We start from the raw sequence: 20,668 nt of genomic DNA, 5'->3' as shown, positions 1-20,668 counted from the left end.
CATTACTATGGAGAAAAAACTTAAGATAAATTGCTCCTGGGTGCTTAGTCCAGATTCCTCAGAATTACAATCTAAGGGAGCTAGTCCACTGTCATCATTGGTCAAGAAAAGTTATGCTGTAATTGTAAGAATCCAGGTGGCTATAAAACTGCTACTGACTCAAGTATGCCTACAGAAGTTATACCTTTAATCTTTAGTATGGAGAATTAAGGAAAAACTCTGCAGAAGAAGAAATAAAATATTCACTTACAGATTTTAACTTTATAATGAACTATTTATCTAGATACTAAGACTGTACAAAAGTACTAATTTTTGTCAAGTGGTTTGTAAAGGATTTGCAGTCTTATGCTGTATAGACCTGTATTAACTTCTTGTATTAAGAAGACAACTGAGGCTTTAAGAAGGGTCAGAAAGTTCTATACCTAGTATTTAGGGGCAGAACCCAAGTTCTGACTTACAACCCCACGTCCTTTCTGCTGAACCACATTCTTTTATGTAACTTGGTCAGCATTTTCCTAAGAATGTTCCACAAATACTTGGGGAAAAAAAACCTAAGTCAAACAAATTGAGAAATGATATCTTCTTTGCCTCTTAGGTAGTAAATAACACTACACGTATTTGCATAATAAAATCCTGTAATCAGAAACTTGTTTATCTTTGTCTAGCTCAGTATCTCCCAAACTCTTTGATCACAAAATCCCTCTAATTTTGCTAATGCCTACTGACATTATTCAGTATGCACTTTGGGAAATATTGCTATAGGTTAAAGCATTATGTTTAGCACTTAATGTAATAGATATTCAGCATACAGACAGAATTTCACACATTACCATTAAATAAGTTACTTGAATTAGTGTCTAACTTGGTGCATGGCACATCCTAAGCACTCAATATAACGAAGAACTACATGAACTAAATAAAAGTTTAAGGTAAGTATTGTCTCCCGAGAGCACTGTTCTCAAAGCAGCAGACATTTACCAAGTACCAACTATAAGGTAAAGCACTGGAATAAATGATGTAGATACAAACATAATGATTCCTACCCTTACAGATTAGCAGGGGGGGAATTAATTATAATGCAAGTCAAGCTGTGATAAATGCTAGAATACACAAATACCACTGTAACACAGAGATAAAAGAAAAATTGAATTTATAGAAAAATTTCCCTGTAATTGCTCTTAGATGGAGCAGAAGTAATTCAGTCTATAACTATACCACCATCTCAACATGTTTATATCTAGGATGATTAAAAAAGGATCAAGATCTCTCTGTAGTTTTCCTTGTCCCTATGCAGAAAGGATCGCTCCCATTTCAAATTTGCTTCTTCAAAGGAACACAGTCAAATACGACTAGACACTCAGAAGCCATCTAAAGAAGCTCCCAATGGCAAAACAGAACAATCTAAGCATGAATAACTGCAACGGTTTGAAGCATGTAAAGTATCTTTAAACCAAGAGTTCACAATGATATTTAAAAACAAACAACAGTGCTGACTTTTGAAGGATGGTATGTAACTACCATGTTACTTGGTATACTTGTAAAAAAGAAGAAGAATCAAGAAATAAAAAATACTACTGCCATGAAAACGGCACACATAACCTTTGTATAGGAGAAGTAGCTTGGGACACCTAATCCAGTCCCCATGGGGTAAGGAAAGATGTCCTTGAAGAAGATACTAGCTTTGAGTTTTAAGGACCAATTTGAGTGAGATTTAAAAAAAAAGCAGATGTGGGCATCCCAAGCAGTAAGGTGAAAAGCAGCATGGAGAGACTTCAAAAAGTTGTATTTGGTGGAGGATGGAGTTAATGAATAAAAGCTGAAGGCTGGATGGGGCTAGAAAGCCAACTGAAACTGGATGTTAAAAAAATTCCTTAAAGGCCTCGGGAAGAAGATTATACCACACGTAAGAGGAAATCTTGGAAGAGTGTTATTCAGTAGGTAAATGACAAGGTCAAATTTTTATTTAAGACAAGTCACCCTGGTGGGTTGTGAAGAGAAAATATTTGACTGAAAATAAGAATGAAGAAAACAATGAAGGAAGGGAGATCATAGGAAATCTGAAAAATATCTGGGAGATAAAAGTAGTGACAGAATGGTGACTGGAAAAACAAACTTAGATGGAAATTTATGTGACTTACCATAATGCTTTAAAGACAATTCCACTGTAGCATTTACCATAAAGTATAATAGTTATTTGCATTTTGGTTCCTCCATGATGCAGAGTTGTATTAAGATAAGCGCTCAGTGCCTTATACATAGTAGGTCCATCATAAATGTTATTTAAAGGTAGACAGATGCAAATTCTACCATGACATTATTTTTTTGGAGAGACAGAGAGACAGAGATAGTCTTGGTCATAAAAGTCTTTAGTGTTAAAAGTCAAACTGTACTAGTAAAACTAAATGTACTGAATTTTCCCCAATTGAAGTCAATGTAATAAGGCTTCACCTAGCAATTTTCCTTTGTTTTCTACCAGTAAATAAAAATAAACCACACAGCAAAGTGTTACAGTGTCCATAAAGCGGTAATTAAAATATATCCTGCTGTCTACCATTTTGAGATTGGAAAAATAAGATCTCATCTTCTTGTTCCCTAATGTTTGAAAAGACTTAAATTTTAATAAGGCCACCTGACTTTCTCTTTACATACTGTCTTTTACCTGGTTAGAGCCACATACCAACCCATTTCTCCATAAACAAGGTAAACCAGAACTCTTTATCTGTACTTCTAATTCCCTCATGGGGTTGGGTGGGGGAAGACATTAAAAACAGAAAGCAAACTAAAACAAGATTCCACTTTAAGTGAATATAACATATCCTAATAAGGATATTAATTTTAGGCAAAAACTAGAATGAGAAATTTTTAAGTTTCATAGCTTCTTCAGCATTTCCTTCTTGTGAATCAGTCCCTGGTATTGAATTAACAGCTTTCATTTGAATAAACTCTAGGGGCCATATGGCAAAGAGCAATTTAGCTTCTAAGTTACTCTGTTAAACAGCATTTATAAATGTTATTCATCGTGCAACTATAAACATTCAGCAGGTTAACACCAGTGTTTTAGACACTCTCAGGCCTTTTCAAAGCTGGTACATTTGCCTAATTTTAGGCAGCCAACGGCAACCTACCAACTTATTTCACCACTATGTCTGTTACCATGGTTAAAGATAAACTCCAAGATATTTAGAATATAACTGGCAAACATTCTATCCTTGGCTAACATTTCTATTTTAAATCTATTCATCAGAAAATGAAAATGGTTAGAAACTAGTTTTCCAGTATGCCATAAAATAATTTTCTTCCCAACTCCCAAGAGGCATAAGAAGCTTTATTCATTAAAAATTTCAACTCTAGTCAAATAATACTGTTTCTTGAATCTCCTCATACCTGTGTAAACAACTACTTTAATTATTAGGCACTGTTACTGGCAACTGCTGTAGGCACATAGATGTTTCCTTTTAATGGAATAACTATTACATTTATCCAAAAGAAAAAAAAATTCATAAGCAAATAAGTAAGAGAACCACAGCATTTCAAAGAGGTTATGTACTATGTAGAAATTCCTATTTCTGACACATCAATGTATTTGCAAAACAAAAACAAAACCTTCTATTTCCAAACACTCAGTTTCTAAAGAGGACAAACATAAATACTAACCATTTAGGTGTTTATGTCTTCACAGTTTAAAAAGATGTTGCAAAAACTTTAAAAATAGATAAAGAATTTTCTACTGAAAGTGTTTTTGTGAAACCAGTACTTCTATACTCAGGAGTACTGAATATAGGTCCCCTTGGAGTCTGTAAACATTACTGGGTAGCCCAGAAGGATATTGCTAGGGAATAGTGAAAGGTTTCTTTCTTTTTTTTTTTTTTTCTCCGATTTTTTCCATTTTCTTTACCCATGGGAGGTGAAGCTGCTATCTCAACTAAGTACAGGTTCTGCTTGTTCAAAAAGTGAAATTCTGTAAGTCATGGTACAGCTGACAAGATCTCTAGACTAGATTTAAAAAACAAAACAAAACCTTGTTCCCTTATCTCTCAGTGTCTCAGTTTCCTCATCTGTAAAATAAAAATATTAGAATGGTTAATTTTAAGGTCCTTCCCATCCCTACTTCCTGATTCCTTAGTAAGAAGTTAGATTCTAGCACACGGCAACCTCAGGGATAGCCTCAGGCAAACACACATGAAGGAAAGAAGGAAGGAAGGAAGGAAGGAAGGAAGGAAGGAAGGAAGGAAGGAAGGAAGGGAAAAGAAGGAAGAAAGAGAGAGAAAAGAAAGAGAAGAGAGAGAAGAGAAAGAGAGAAAGCAAGCAAGCAGGCAAGAAGCAAGCAAGCAAACTGGAGATTTCTGAACCTTAGAGATCTGTCTGCAAAATCAGTTCACTGGAATACTTGACTTTTTACCCAAGGAGAAATTCCCTTGAGCCTTCCATCAGGTTTTGCTTCAGAGCAATGTAATTAATTTACCTTCAGTTCCACTAACTGATTAAACAACAAATGGAGAGAAGTTTATAGAAGTAAAAATTCACAGGAAAGGAAGAGAGATAAATTACAATGCATTCTAGATCAAAGCTGAAATTAATAGACGAAAACAACCACTGCTCAGAAAAATATTAGAAATGGCTATTTCTATTCAATTTGCAGTTGAAGTTAAAGAACTTTTTGTTGGGAATGCAAGCTAGTGCAGCCACTCTGGAAAACAGTATGGAAGTTCCTCAAAAAACTAAAAATAGAACTACTATATGATCCAGCAATTGCACTACTAGGCATTTACCCACGGGATACAGGTGTGCTGTTTCGAATGGACACATGCACCCCCATGTTTATAGCAGCACTATCAACAATAGCCAAAGTATGGAAACAGCCCAAATGTCCATCGATGGATGAATGGATAAAGAAGATGTGGTGTGTATGTATACACACACACACACACACACACACACACACACAATGGAGTATTACTCGGCAATCAAAAAGAATGAAATCTTGCCATTTGTAACTACGCGGATGGAACTGAAGGGTATTATGCTAATTGAAATTAGTCAGTCACAGAAAGACAAAAATCATATGACTTCACTCATACAAGGACGTTAAGAGACAAAACAGATGAACATAAGGGAAGGGAAACAAAAATAATATAAAAACAGGGAGGGGGACAAAACAGAAGAGACTCATAAATATGGAGAACAAACTGGAGGTTACTGGAGGGGCTGTGGGAGGGGGATGGGCTAAATGGGTAAGGGGCACTAAGGAATCAATTCCTGAAATCATTGTTGCACTATATGCTAATTTGGATGTAAAATTTAAAAAAGAAAAAAGAAAATAAAAAAAAAAGAACTTTTTATAAAGAGTCAAAAATAAAACAAAGTTTGGTCATTTAAAAAAAGGTACCCAGAAAGTTCACCCAGCAGTGTAGTATGTGCCTGCAAATACCATGTAAAGTTAGGTGGCATTAAATGTAAGAAACTGTATCTATCCTTCTATTTATTTAATCTATCCACTTTATTTTTTTTAGAGAGAGAGAGAAAATACAAGTAGGGGAAAGGGGTAGAGGGAGGGAGGAAGAAAGAGAGAGAGAGAGAGTCAGTCCTAAGTAGGCTCCATGCTCAGCAAGAAGCCCAACTCAGGGCTAGATCCCAAGATCCTGGGATCACGACCTGAGCTGAAATCAAGAGTCAGATGCTCAACTGACTAAGCCACCCAGATGCCCCAATCTATCTATCCACTTTTTAATGTATCATTTGTTTTGTTTATTCCCCAAACACCTCTTGCCAAAAAAGAAGAAAATGATCTCAGATAAATAATGACATATGCTGAGAAAAAAACTATTTGTGCTAGAAATTACAGCAAAGGATAAAGGAGACAGCAATTAAATGCAAGTACAGAATACAAAAACACACAAAAGATTGACCACTTCTTTTAATGTTTTTCTATTTTAATAGATACAAAAATGTTCAGTTTACAAGAACTACTAACCAAAACCTTTAATTAACCAAATATATTATTAACAACACTCCATATTTAGTGAAAGAGAACATAAGGCACAGGAACTGGTATTTAGCAATATTTACTGAATACCTACTATACACCAACACTGTACCTGGTGTTTACATATTATCTCATTTAATCATCATAGCAATCTTTAAGGATTCTCATCTCAGTATTTTGGACAAAGAAACTAAAACTCAGTAAAGTTAAGAAACTAGTGTTGTACATAATTAGCCCCAAATACAAGTTCCTGAAGCATCAAAGAGATTGATAATTGTTCAAAAGTCTGTAGCAAATATAGAAAAAAATAGAAAAAAAAATGTTCTCATACATTTAATTCAATAAGAGTTTAAATTTTTAAAACTTCACAGTTTGGGGGCACCTGGTGTGGCTCTGTTGGTTAAGTGTCCTACTCTTGATTTCAGCTCAGGTCATGATCTCACAAGATTGAGCCCCATGTAGGGCTCTGAGCTGACAGTGAGGAGCCTGCTTGGGATTCTCTCTCTCTCTCTCTCTCTCTCTCTCTCTCCTCCCCTCACTTTCTGCCCTTCCCTGCTCCCATGTACATGTGTGCATGCTCTCTCTTTCAAAAGAAATAAGCTTTGAAATAAGAAATAAATAAAACTCCATACTTTAACTCAACTGACACAGTTTTATATCTGAAACAACAGATTAATATTTTAAACACATTTAAATATTTACTTTTATATATAAAATTGTTTGGTTCTAATATAAACAATTGGCATTTTAAGAAACAGTCAAAATTTATCAAAAAGTAGATCTGATGACCCTTAAAGATTAGAACATTGAAAAATATACACTGTGGTTTAACTTACATGCAGTTTTAAAGGGAAAGAATGTTATTATTATCTATGATAATTAAGACAATAAACCTCATATAATTAGATTAAATAAAGAACACAAATATCTATGTATTATTAAGAACTGGAAACAGAAAATTGTGTTGAATTCTATAGAAACTTCTTCCTTAACATTTCATATGGGAGGAGCTAAGTGATCACAATCTTAACTTTTAAGAATATAAAGAAAATAGTGAGGATCCTGATCTTCTTCTACTCAGTACAATACTGGTGGTCTAGGACACAGCTACACAAAAGGACATAAATAAAGCTACACATCTCCACACTGAATCCACTCAAACCAATCATATGCTTTAGACATACTTCTGTAGTGGGGAAAAAAACCACATGTCTTCCCAGAACTTTGGAATGTTACCTCACTTCAAAATAGGGTCTTTGCAGGTGTAATTGATTAAGGATCTCAAGATGAAATCATTCTGAATTTAGAGCAGATCTAAATCCATTGACTGGTGTCCTTATAAGAAGAGTCAAGAAGACAACATGAAGATGGAGGGAGAGATTGGAATGATGCATCAGAAAACTAAGGATTGTGTTCATTAGAAGCTAGAAGAGGGACACCTGGGTGGCTCAGCCAGTTAAACAGCCAACTTTGGCCCAGGTCACGATCTCATGGTTCATGAGTTTGAGCCCTACATCGGGCTCTGCACTGACAGTGTGGAGCCTGCTTAGGATTCTCTCTCCCTCTTTCTCTCTGTCCCTCCCCCATTTGTGTGCTCTCTCTCAAAATAAATAAACTTAAAAAAAAAAAAAAAAGCTAGAAGAGGCCCATGGGACAATTTCTCCCTCAAGCCTCCTTACAGAGGGAACCAACCCTGCTGACACTTTGATTTTGGACTTCCGGCCTCCTGAACTGTGAAAAAAAATAACTTCTGTTGTTTTAAGCAACCCAGTTTGTGGTCCTTTGTTACAAAAGCCCCAGGAAACTTATAAAACTTCTTACAGTATCTTGATATAATAACCACTGAGTTAATCCACTTCATTATCACAATAAATGAAACCATGAAAACAGAAACAGAAGCACTCTGAAAAATAAATGCTTTTAAATGTGAGGCAGTGCTATCACATCACCACCACCACCATCATCATCACTATCATTACTGTTGTTAAATCAACAGATATATATGTATAATACTAACCATCTTTTTTAAAAAAATGTGTATCTCCTCACTTTCGCATTAGAAGTCACCTAAAAATAAACTCTCAAATTAAACAAGAAAATTTTATAGTAAAAGTTTCTTCAGTCTGTTTTTCAAAGCTACGTTAGTACAGAAGGATGAGTGACCTGAAAGTCAGTAGACCTGAGTTTTGGTTTTATAACTAATTCATGACTATGATCAAGTTATTAGATCTACAGGCATCAGGTTTCTTACCTATAAAGCAAAAAGTTTAACAGAAACCAGATGATCTCTAAAGTCAAACTATCATGACTACTGCACAGCATAGTTTCTTTCTTCCTTATAACTAAAACTAAAACTCAAATTATTTATGCTATAAATACCCGAACTGGAAATGGATAAAGGTGGAAAATCAAGGACTTCATGACTAAAACGGGGAGAAAAACCTTAAGTGAAAAGGCAAATATTTGAGCAACTAAACTAACCAATCTATTTCTGGTAGGACAAGTCTTATTTTTGGCAAGTAAGTGATATTAAAAAGGAAGAAGTGGAAAACATGATCAGTGACTGAAGCAAGGACAGTTGAAGTTTATAAGTTACACTTAATCATGATTTTATGGTATGAGGGTTAGACAACAAACGTCAACAAATACCCACTGTTTTAACATTGAATATTAGAAGCCTGACATTTTACATTTCTCATTTACAAGTAAGAATCTTTTTTTAGCCTCAAGAGAATTTTTAGAATCCATGAAATAAAGCACTCTGATAAGTTTGGGGAACAATTCATCTGATAAGTATGGTGAATATGAAGTAATAATAATAGAAATAATTCTCATTTATTGAAGGTTTACCCTGTGTGGAGCACTTTGCTTAACATTTTACATATATCATCAGTTACTCCTAAAATAAATACAAAAAATGGTATTTATGTACATGAAGAAAGTGAAATTCAGAGACAATTAAGCAACCTGTCCAAAATCATACTGGCTTTCAAGAACAAGGATTCAAATCTCAGCTTTCTAATCCCAAAATCTATGTTCTTGTTACCCATTAAGATACACAGCTTTGCACAGTGGTCACCCTCAACAAGGGCAGGTTGTGACTGAGAGGGAGGGATGAAAGTTTTGTAGAGCTGGTTAACATTCTGTTTCTTGATCTGAGTTGTTTCATAAACAAGACACAAACAGTCCTAAACACAAACAGGTGTTCAGTTTGTAAAAATTCATGAAGCTGAACACTTAAAATCTGTGTGGTCTTCTGGGTATGTTACACCTCAATAAAATGTATATATATTGCCTTTGCATTAGTCAGAACTTTCTGTTTTGCAAGTAAAAATCCAATTCACACTAGCATCAGCAAAAAGGGGGGGAGGGGTTATTGGCTGACATGGGTAAACAACTCCAAGTTTGGAGTGAAGTTAATCTTGGGGTGAAGTGAATCCAGGGACTAGAGCGCTATGCTGGCCTGTGGTTGTCTCTTTTTTTCCCTATTTCTGACCTGCTCTGGTGCTGTCTCATTGTCTTCTGCCTGCTGCAGACTTTCAATCCTTCTAGTGCCTTGAAAGAAGCAACAGGGTCTTTTTCATCACCTCTAGTTAAAAATAAAAGGTTTGGGGGAGGCTGGGTGGCTCAACCTCTTGATTTTGGTTCAGGTCATGATCCCTTATCTCCTGAGTTCAAGACCCTCATCTGTGCTATAACAGCACAGAGCCTGCTTGGGATTCTCTCTCCTTCTCTCTCTGCCCCTCCCCAGCTTACATGTGTACGTGCTCGCACTCACTCTCTCTCTCCCTCAAAAATAAATACATTTTAAAAAATAAGTAAGTAAAATTACATTAAATATTTAATGGTACATATGAGAATATGGTTCAGGGAAAAAAAACTTAGAAGAGAAAAAGTAATAAACCCATTTGTCTGAGGCTCAGTACTTCAATTTAACAGCCTAATACTAATGGAAATCTATTCTGGTTTCTCCAATCACCATTCTTGAGGCATTAATTTTTCTTCTGAATTAGTGACTGAAGATTATTTTTTTCAATAGGGACTTTCAAATTATTCATGACTATGGATGGCTACAATAGTACCAAATGAAGTTTAAAATAAGATGTTAAAAGAACTTTTAAAAATTTCAAAATAAATCATGCAGAGAATAATTTATTTAAAGGTACCCTGACATCATCTAATTAGATTTAATACTTTAAAACTTTTGTTTTTATTTTCTCCTCGAAATTTCACATCTGATATTAGAGTTCATGTTCACAACAGTCCACAGATCAAGTCATGGTCTTTGGGGTTAGCTAGTGCTCAGTACTCAAAACAAAAATATAAAGATGTCACCATTTTTAAGTGGAAAAGGTGACACTAAAGTGAGCTACAACTAAACATACATATGTTCAAGAAAATGAAGCTGAACATTTCTTTTTTTAAAAGAAACTTTTTTTAATGTTTATTTATTTTTGAGAGAGAGCGCACGTGCACACACACACACACACACACACACACACACACAAACACACGCACGCACGCAAGTGGGGGAGGGGCAGAGAGAGAGGGAGACACAGAAACCAAAGCAGGCTCCAGGCTCTGAGCTGTCAGCACAGAGCCCAACAGGCAGGGCTCAAACTCATGGACGGCGAGATCATGACCTGAGCTGAAGTCAGACACTTAACCAACTGAGTTACCCAGGTGCCCCTGAACATTTCTTGGTTTTATTTATAGCAATACTTCCTACTATAAGCTGAATACCACTGAATGATAGGTCACAAAAATTAAAGAATGTTAAAATACTAATGTTCTAAAAATTATCTAATTGAAGACTTAGAGGGTTCAAATCAGATGCGAAAATTTTATTGTGTTTCTATATTATATACACTTTTCTGGCAATAAGATCCTGAGAATTTGGAAAGTTCATCACAATTTCAAAGGGATGATTGAAAAGCAGCTGAGAATGATTATCAAGTTAATGTAGTGAGTGGTAAGCGAAACTCAAATGAAGTTATTTGCCCATGGTCATATAATCAGCAAGTATCATATCAGCATCAGCAGTCAAGCCTTCTTTTCAATGAAACTTAAACACCTGTAAAAGGACTTTTTAAATAAATACGTATTTAAGAAAAAAACAAATCTGTATGACCTAAGAGGAGTGAAGGGAACTCTCAGGCGGATGGTAAAAGAAAACTCAAAATGGATAAAGGACCTGAATGTGAGACAGGAAACCATCAAAACCCTAGAAGAGAAAGCAGGAAAAAACCTGTCTGACCTCAGCCGCAGCAATTTCTTACTTGATACATCTCCAAAGGCAAGAGAATTAAAAGCAAATATGAACTACTGGGACCTCATGAAGATAAAAAGCTTCTGCACTGCAAAGGAAACAATCAACAAAACTAAAAGGCAACCAACGGAATGGGAAAAGATATTTGCAAATGACATATCGGACAAAGGGCTAGTATCCAAAACCTATAAAGACCTCACCAAACTCCACACCCGAAAAACAAATAATCCAGTGAAGAAATGGGCAGAAAACATGAATAGACACTTCTCTAAAGAAGACATCTGGATGGTCAACAGACACATGAAAAGATGCTCAACATCGCTCCTCATCAGGGAAATACAAATCAAAACCACACTCACATATCACACCAGTCAGAGTGGCTAAAATGAACAAATCAGGAGACTATAGATGCTGGCGAGGATGTGGAGAAACGGGAACCCTCTCGCACTGTTGGTGGGAATGCAAACTGGTGCAGCCGCTCTGGAAAACTGTGGAGGTTCCTCAAAAAATTAAAAATAGATCTACCCTATGACCCAGCAATAGCACTGCTAGGAATTTACCCAAGAGATACAGAAGTACTGATGCATAGGGGCACTTGTACCCCAATGTTTATAGCAGCACTCTCAACAACAGCCAAATTATGGAAAGAGCCTAAATGTCCTTCAACTGATGAATGGATAAAGCAATTGTGGTTTATATACACAATGGAATACTACGTGGCAATGAGAAAGAATGAAATATGGCCTTTTGTAGCAATGTGGATAGAACTCGAGAGTGTTATGCTAAGTGAAATAAGTCATACAGAGAAAGACAGATACCATATGCTTTCACTCTTATGGGGATCCTGAGAAACTTAACAGAATCTCATGGGGAGGGGTGAAGGAAAAAAAAAAAAGAGGTTAGAGAGGGAGGGAGCCAAAACATAAGAGACTCTTAAAAACTGAGAACAAACTGAGGGTTGATGGGGGGTGGGAGGAAGGGGAGGGTGGATGATGGGTAGTGAGGAGGGCACCTGCTGGGATGAGCACTGGGTGTTGTACGGAAACCAATTTGACAATAAATTTCATGTTTAAAACAAAACAAAACAAAACAAAACAAAACAAAACACCAAGAGGGCAGATGAGAGGTGTGACATGAGAACAATCCCCCCAGAATGGAAGAGAAGGACAGAGAATTCTAGGAGGTCATTCCCAAAGGGGGATTTGTGGGGGGAGGCAAAGAACTACTAGAATATTTGAATATGACTGACTACAACAAAAGGAGTTTTATAGTTCTATCAGAGACTTTGGAGAATTAGGAAAATTAAGCAAAAGGAGGAAAAAGTTGCACAGACAGAAAATATCAGAGTATATGGCATGACATAGCTCTAAACAACACATACACAAACAGAAGCTCTGCATAGTGATTTCACCAAAATTTGTAGTCATTGGGAGGATTCGGGTAAGGAATACTGGTTGAAGAGGGACTCATAAAAAAGCTAAATCTTTATCATACAGTCAGAAATCAACAAGTAACATCTATAATGAAATAATCAAGAAAGGGCCAAGTTTAAAACACAAATACCATTAGAAAAAAAAGGAGTGTAATTTAATAGGGCACTAATGCATTTTGAATAGGACAATTATTTGTTGTATTGGGCTACGTTACAGTACAGATAAGCAAACTAAGGCCTGTGGACCAAATCTAACCCAAATCTAACCTGTTTTTGTAAATTAATTTTTATTGGAAAACAGCCATACTCATTCATTCATTCATTTATGTACTGTCTATGGCTGCTTTTGTACCATAGAACAGCAGAACTGAATAGCTGTCACAGATACGTATGACTCTCAAAGCCTAAAATATTTACTATATGGCCCTTTACAGAAAAAGTCTGCCAACTCTTGTTTAGAGTATTGCATGACATTTAGTATCTGTGATTTCTAACCCACAAATATCAGCATTCTCCCAAAAGTAATTAAGAAAACCAAAACTTCACACCCCACATTTGTAACCCATCCTTCCTAACTCCCTACCAGTGATGAGGAGTAGTAGAACTTTGGTTTCAGCTATAAAGAATGTAAAATCATTGCCTCTGGGGAGCAAAGCTCAGAAGTTGGGTAAGGACAGGGAAAGGTAGTACTGGTGGCTATTTTTTTTTTTCCCAATTAGCCCAGAAACATTAATTTTTCAAAGTAGTCACATGTATTTCTTCAAGACAATTAAATTTAAAAGCAAAATTTAAAAATAGAGCAAATAAAATCTGGTTAATGGTTCTGGTGACTCAGTAACATAAAATGTGTGATTACATTTGCTAGATATAATTTGTGACATCTGTTATGGTTGCTCTGGAGAATTTTTTGGTTGCACATATCTAAAGCTGCTAGGTAAACGACCCGCAGATAAGAAGGGTATTAGTGAGCTAACTGAATGCGAGTGTAATATTTCAAACCCTCCGTTACCAAGAAAGGACAGTAAATCTAGCATGTTCTACAAATGATCTTCAGTGAAGTTTGAAATGTTTAACATAAAAAACCAGATAGATAAAATGCTTAGTAAACATTACTAACTCTCATAATAAGTAGGCATTAACAGAAAAGCTTTCAAGGATTTATGTAGGAAATAAAAAAAAAATAAAAAATAATTTTGTTTTAGTTTCATTATTCAGTTTTAAGTTGAATGGAAGTTTAAAGGTAAAGATGACATGAATACAGAACTACAAAAGACAGAATTAATAGTATGATCAATGTCAATACTTCCAATTCAGTACCTTATATGAAACATGTGATCCTGTATATCTGTGGCATGTTCTACACAGAAGAGAAACACATCCAAAGACAGACTGTATTCTCAGGTTTGCTTAATCTTGAAAGCACTCTAATTACCATTTCAATTCAAGTAAACTTACAAATTGTCTGATTTTACCCCATATGAGAAAAGCTTTAAATATATAATTATATTTTGTTAATAGGGACTTGAAGAATAAGCCATCAAAAATGTTTTAAACTATGAAAACAAACATAACTCACTATATTCACTAAAAATCTAAAATACTACATATAACAACATACATTTTAAAGAGTCTAAACAACACTCTTCAGGAAAAAACACTTTATTTTCAAAAAAGACATTTATTCTCTTGCACTTCATAAAAATATTACATTGAAAGCTTATTTTGAAATATATAGAGGACACAGCTAGTTTAGTAGTTAGGACAATTAATCCTAAAACATCAAAATAAACATTTTACTATTTTGGCTTGAAAAACACAGACCTCAAAGGTTTGTTTTATTTTATTGAAAAGATTCAACTGTTGAGTTGAACTTACAAGAAACAGATTAAGACTATATTTTCTAGATATAAAAAGTTATAAAATTACAAGACTTCTGCTAACCTAGCTTTAAAAGAAGTTAATGCAAGAAAAATTTAATGCTTTTATAAAATGCTAATTATATTCAAAGTCCTGGAAATCTGGCTTATATTATAACTGAAAATAATTAATCTAGCTACTTTAATAATGTGGAGTAAACAGTGGAGAAAAACACTGTGAAGCATCATCTTTCTAATTTCTTTAGAAATAAAATTAGCACAAGAAAAACCAAAATGCTCCCATTCCACTCAAAAGATCCTGAAATCTATATGTCATTATTTCAGGTAATATTTGACATAAACCCATAGCACCTTAAGAAAAAGCATGCATTTTTAGAATAAAAATATTTAAAAGGTTGAAAGCTTTGACGATCAACTTACCTTCTTTTGATACCAGACTATAGCATCTGTGACTTTGGACGCCATTTATTCCACTGAAATCACACATTCGTCATTTTAGGCTGTGCAAGAGAGAAAAACACACAGACGACTTTATTTCCAACGTCCAAAATGAGACTAAACAACACGCTAACATAGCACTCTGGTTACTTGCAGAGCAAGGGGTGTATGACTATACTTGTATTACACCCTTCCTCATTACTATTTTAGCAACAGGTTCTCTTAAGTAAACAAAAATCAGTTGCCATAATAAAAGGATCTTTCTAAGAGAATGTAACACTTGAATTTTCTAACAAGATGGATTTTTTTAAATAAGCCTTTTAAATAAATTTCAGAATTTCCCAGGTTATACTGGAACTTCTTCATTTAAAAGTAGAAATCCATTCATTCACTCAGTAACAGATCAGTTTTGCTACAGTTCCTATCTAGGAACTAGTGCCAATTACTGTTGCTAAAGGATGGCTTGATAAAGATGCCAAAGTTTATAATCATATTTAATGCTCCCTGGTACTCAGTAAACAGAACTTCGAACTAAAATCAAATAACTGGAGAAACTTAACTAATTTATGTTAAATACTAACTTGATATCAGGGTTAGTTACAGAGGAATAATTAATATTAAACACTTCCCAGATATCAGTCTGCTAATCTTCAGAAATTTACCACAGACCATTTCATAAGCATATTGTGTGTGTTTGTCTAAAAGAGTTCTGGATTCAAAACTTAATGGTTCCTTAGCCCTGGAGAGAATTAATTCCAGGCTGATTCCAGTTAACTCTGGAATACTTCTTTAGTCATAAGACCAGGCTGGCATGGAGGGTATGGTGTTAAGGATGAGCCTAAACAGGTTCAAACACAAACACTTGCCCCAGAACTCATTACAAACCAAGATCATCTAAGGCTACAGAGGATGTCAGGGAAATCCTGGGAGTAAAGTACCCTAGTGAGCACATGCAGGTCTGCAACTTTAGAGATGCTACTGCTACAGAGTCTGCCCAGAGTAAACAAAATACCAGGTTTACAAATCATTCTTGGAAGCATATGAGGATTCAAATATAAAGAAAATTACTATCCACAAGTTCAAATGTTCAGATGATCAGTCTCTAAATAAAATTTAAGGCAGAATTTACTTGATGTGTGTGTTTTTGACAGTGTTATAAACCAGATTGTTTTATTACCTTTCCTATGATAATAATAATTCCATCTTTAACTGACCAAATTCAACCAAACTATGTTTTGAAATTCCGGACAAACGGAGGAGCATAGAGTCTAAAGACCTGGATTCAAATACTGTCTTCCACTATCTGGTATGTAATATTGAAAAAGCAACTTAATCTCTCTAACCTGTTTCTTTCACTAGTACAATAGGAATGACAATCTGTTCATCCCTTGGAGGGTTTTGTGACTGATAAGATGATATACATAAAATGCCTACCAGAGTCCAGTACGTAGAACAGATGTTAATTATGATTATTTTTATTATTAATTTTATATTTAAAAATCCTGCAAGCCAAGAACTGGGAAGTGTTTATATTTCCTTTTTCAAACATGGCAAAAGGTTTAGAGAAGGAATACCTGTAATCAGTTTTTGTTGACATTTAAAATAAAAATAGCTACCAGACTATCATAAAATCACAATGTCAATTTCCAACTACATGCACATGGGAGTATTTAGAGATTTCAAAGTTCACCGCCATTGAAGTTAGTCAGGTATGGCTACTTCCATTTTTCTCACCAGGGTTTTTGGGGAAGCTTTCCCTTACTACTGATTTAAAATCTCTCATTTTGGGGGCGTCTAGGTGGCTCAGTCATTTGATTGTCTGACTCTTGATTTAGCCTCAGGTCATGATTGATCCCAGGGTTATGGGATCTAGCCTTGAGTCGGGCTCTGTGCTGGGCATGGAGCCTGCTTGGGATTCTCTCTCTCCCTCTGCCCCTTTTCCCCATTCGTTCTCTCTCTCTCTCTCTCACTCTCTCTTTCCCTAATTAAAAAAACTAAAATTAAAAAAATTAAAAAAAATAAAATCAGGGTGCCTAGGTGGCTCAGTCAGTTAAAGCGTCCAACTTAGGCTCAGGTCATGATCTCAGAGTTTGTGGGTTTGAGCCCCACATTGGGCTCTGTGCTGACAGCTCAGAGTCTGGAGCCTGCTTAGGATTCTGCGTCTCCCTCGCTTTCTGCCCCTCCCCCACTCATGCTCTCATCCTCTCTCTCTCTCTCTCTCTCTCTCAAAAATGAATAAACACTAAAAAATAAAATAAAATAAAATAAAATAAAATAAAATAAAATAAAATAAAATAAATAAAATCTCCCATTTTTTTTCCTAGACATCTCTGAGAGTAGTTCATTAGCTTCAACACATTTCATCCTAGAAGTTTTTTCCATTCATTCTCCCCTCTCCTGCCCTTCACCTTTGCCAAATGCAAAAGCAGAAAAAATGGTACAAAAACTATGAGAATCTCAACATTTCACTTTAACCTCCTTTCTCTTTACCTAATCTTTATTGACAAAAATTCCAGGTTATCTACCAAGATAAAAGATCCTCTCTCCTAATCTTCCAGGAGTGCAAATAATATGCATTTCATATACAAAATGTGAAAGGATTTTTTATTCACTCCATCTATTAAATGTATGAGATATTTAATACATTTGGGGAATCTTTAAGTGGTTACATATAAACAGTAATAACTTTTTTAAAAAAAGCTTCAATGAAAGTGAGGAAAACATTGCCTGCTTCAAATAAAATGATCTAAAAGATTATTTTTTAATATACTTTGGTTTACACCAAGCTACACTTAGAAATAAATTTTGAAAATCATTTATAACAGGACACAAAGTATATGAAATGTTATAAACATTTTATTTGTATTTCTTTGGATCTACAGAAATAAAAAGTCAATCTACTTTTTTTTTTTAAACAAGCCTTTCCTCAGTAATGGCAAGGTTTGTTCTGCAAACTCATTTAATAGTTTTTCCATTGTGTCAACAGCCTTTCAGTGACACAAGTGGCTCATACCTATTTTTAAAACAGGTTTTAACAGCATGCTGAGATAGATTTCTGAATTGGACATCTGAAAAAGTACACTCAGAGACACCCAAATTTCATACAACAAGAATAAGTCAACAAACGATTTCATGAATAATTAAGATGATTCTAACAGTCCAGAAACACAGGTTTACAGTCTCTATCATATTGATAGTTCATGCTGTTTTTAATGCTACATTATGACACTAAAGTTAATTTACAGACAAAAAGAGGGGCATAGAAAGCTTACTGGGTACCTTGAATTGAGAATCTTAATCTTTTTTGATCAACTGATCTCAGAGAAGGATGGGTATTAAGATATAGAAATAATCCAATTATAAACCACAGAGCTAACTGCAGACATAACATTTAAATATCAGTATAGACAGTTACTCTGAGCTAATTCTCTCCTTAACACTGCTTTAATCATTATACCTTGTCAAAACACCTGAAAATACTTTACTATGTCAAGGACAACGCAAAATGCATTTATGATGCTAAAGCCCAGGGTAGAGAAAAAGGACGACTACAAAGAGATCGTATGTTGAGTACACCTTTATAAAATCTCACTATCACAAATATAGTAATGCCCAAGGGTATTCTTTGTAGCTTAAAAAAAAGGGGGGGGGGGATTTAACCATTCCCTATGTTAGAACAAAACCCAATCTATCAAAGACTAGGGGCGCCTGGGTGGCCCAGTCAGTTAAGCGTCTGACTTCAGCTTAGGTCATGATCTCATGGTTGGAGAGTTGAGCCCCGTGTTGGACCCTGTGCTGACAGCTAAGAGCCTGGAGCCTGCTTTGGATTCTGTGTCTTCCTCTCTCTCTCTTTGCCCCTCTGTGTGCCCCTCTGGCTCACACTCTGTCTCTCTTTCTCTCTCTCAAAAATAAACATTAAAAAAATGTTAAAAAAAAAAACAAAAAACAAACCCAGTCTATCAAACACTACAAATGTTATAAGGAACTTCTCTCATTATTCTGAAACAAACTTCTCTGCTTTACCATGGTTCTCACCATGCTCCAAAACAACTCATTCATGCCCACCCCTGACGCTTCGCCTGTGCTGTTATTCTCATTCCTTTTCTCCACTCAACCATCCTCTTCAATCAGTTAGAATCCTACTTACTCTAAAATGAAGCTTCTTACAAGTGTTCACTTGGACAAAAAGTGCTGAAGCTTGATGTCTCTTTCAGACTGGTCTGTACTAATAAATCTGGTATTTAAATAAAAATGAAAAGCAGTATAGCCACATGTCATTTGATTACATGTAAACACTGTAAAGGAAAAAAACAGATGCATCTTTCTTCCTTTGTGTCTCTAAATACCCAGTACTTTAAAATAGGCGTAGAGGAAGTAGAGCAGAGAAAAAGCAATGACTAAGCATCAGGAGAATTGGGTTCTAGATCCAAGTTCTGACGCTAAATGAGATGTGCTTTTGAATTAGTTACTGAGTTCTCTGGGCCTTAGTTTCTCACTAGTGCCATCTAGCCAAACATTCCAGAACTCAACAAAGACTAAACAACTAACAATTCTAATAATGTACAGGAGTTTCTCTGCATTCCTTTACTAACTCACCCCAAAACACGACCATTAGTTAAACCAGTGTTACATAAATGGAACTTAACGTAATAAAACCTTTAGACAAAATGGAACATGGGTTATTTTTAAAAGGCAGTTTATGCAAATCTCCTCAGACCCTGATTTCATTATTAGTCTGTTCAACAACCTTGTATCACTGTCTACTGCCTTTACAAACCTATCTAGACCCTCTACCCTTTAGAATTAGACTTTTTAAAATCTCACCCTAACCAACTTACCAACATTACTGCTATCATCTTCTCATACACCCTATTTCATTCATTCATTCCTTTATTCATGCACTCATTTATTTATTTACAACCAGGTTGGTTAGCATATAGTGCAATAATGATTTCAGGAGTAGAATCCAGTGATTCATCCCCTACATATAACACCCAGTGCTCATCACAAGTGTCCTCCTTAATGCCCCTTGCCCATTTAGCCCATCCTCTCACCCACAACTCCTCCAGCAACTCTGTCTGTTCTCCATATTTAAGAGTCTTTTACATGGGGCACCTGGGTGGCTCAGTCGGTTAAGTGTCAGACTCTCGATTTCAGCTCAGGTCATGATCTCACCGCTTGAGGGATCGAGCCCCGTGTTGGGCTCCAAACTGACAGTATGAAGCTTGCTTGGGATCCTCTCTCTCTCTGCTCTCCCCTGCTTATTCTTCCTCTCTCTCTCAAAATAAATAAATAAACTTAAAAAAGAGTCTCTTATGTTTTGTCGCCCTCTCTGTTTTTATATTATTTTTGCTTCCCTTATGTTCATCTGTTTTCATACATCTTGTTTCAACCATACCATATTTTCCTACACTTTTCCACCTCTGTGTCAAAATTAACACTTCTCTTTACAAAACAAGGGGGATTTCCAGAAGGCATCCTAAATTCCACTTTCTCTACAAGTTTCTCCCAAATTTCTCCACTAAAGATTTCTCATCCTGTTCTGTGTTCCCATTATACTTAGTGTATACTCTGTGTACTTGCTGATATGTGGCCCCGTCCCATCTATAAATTTTTTGAGAGCAGTCCAATGTTGTCATTATCTCTGAATTCTCATAATAGCTTTTTTG

At 35.5% G+C, this 20,668-nt stretch overlaps 1 protein-coding gene and 1 pseudogene across 4 annotated transcripts in view; both read right to left on the bottom strand.

Annotated features, from left to right (window-relative positions):
• The window catches only part of LOC109268134 (diamine acetyltransferase 1-like), a 36,880-nt pseudogene extending 21,818 nt beyond the window's left edge, over positions 1 to 15,062 (bottom strand).
• PHTF2 (putative homeodomain transcription factor 2) overlaps positions 1 to 20,668 on the bottom strand; it is a 126,746-nt gene that overhangs the window by 79,292 nt on the left and 26,786 nt on the right. For all 4 annotated transcript variants that reach the window (XM_053897927.1, XM_053897926.1, XM_053897928.1 and 1 more), the window contains exon 2: positions 14,982 to 15,061. In XM_053897927.1, coding sequence (XP_053753902.1) covers positions 14,982 to 15,026 — 45 coding nt within the window. In that variant the 5' untranslated portion in view covers positions 15,027 to 15,061. The remainder of the gene's footprint in view (positions 1 to 14,981; positions 15,062 to 20,668) is intronic.

The sequence above is a fragment of the Panthera pardus genome, unplaced genomic scaffold, assembly GCF_024362965.1.
Source record: "Panthera pardus isolate Hobbes unplaced genomic scaffold, ASM2436296v1 HiC_scaffold_8, whole genome shotgun sequence".
NCBI classification, from domain to species: Eukaryota; Metazoa; Chordata; class Mammalia; order Carnivora; family Felidae; genus Panthera; species Panthera pardus.
Note: the sequence above shows the minus strand (reverse complement) of the source record. Positions and strands in the feature narration are given on the sequence as shown.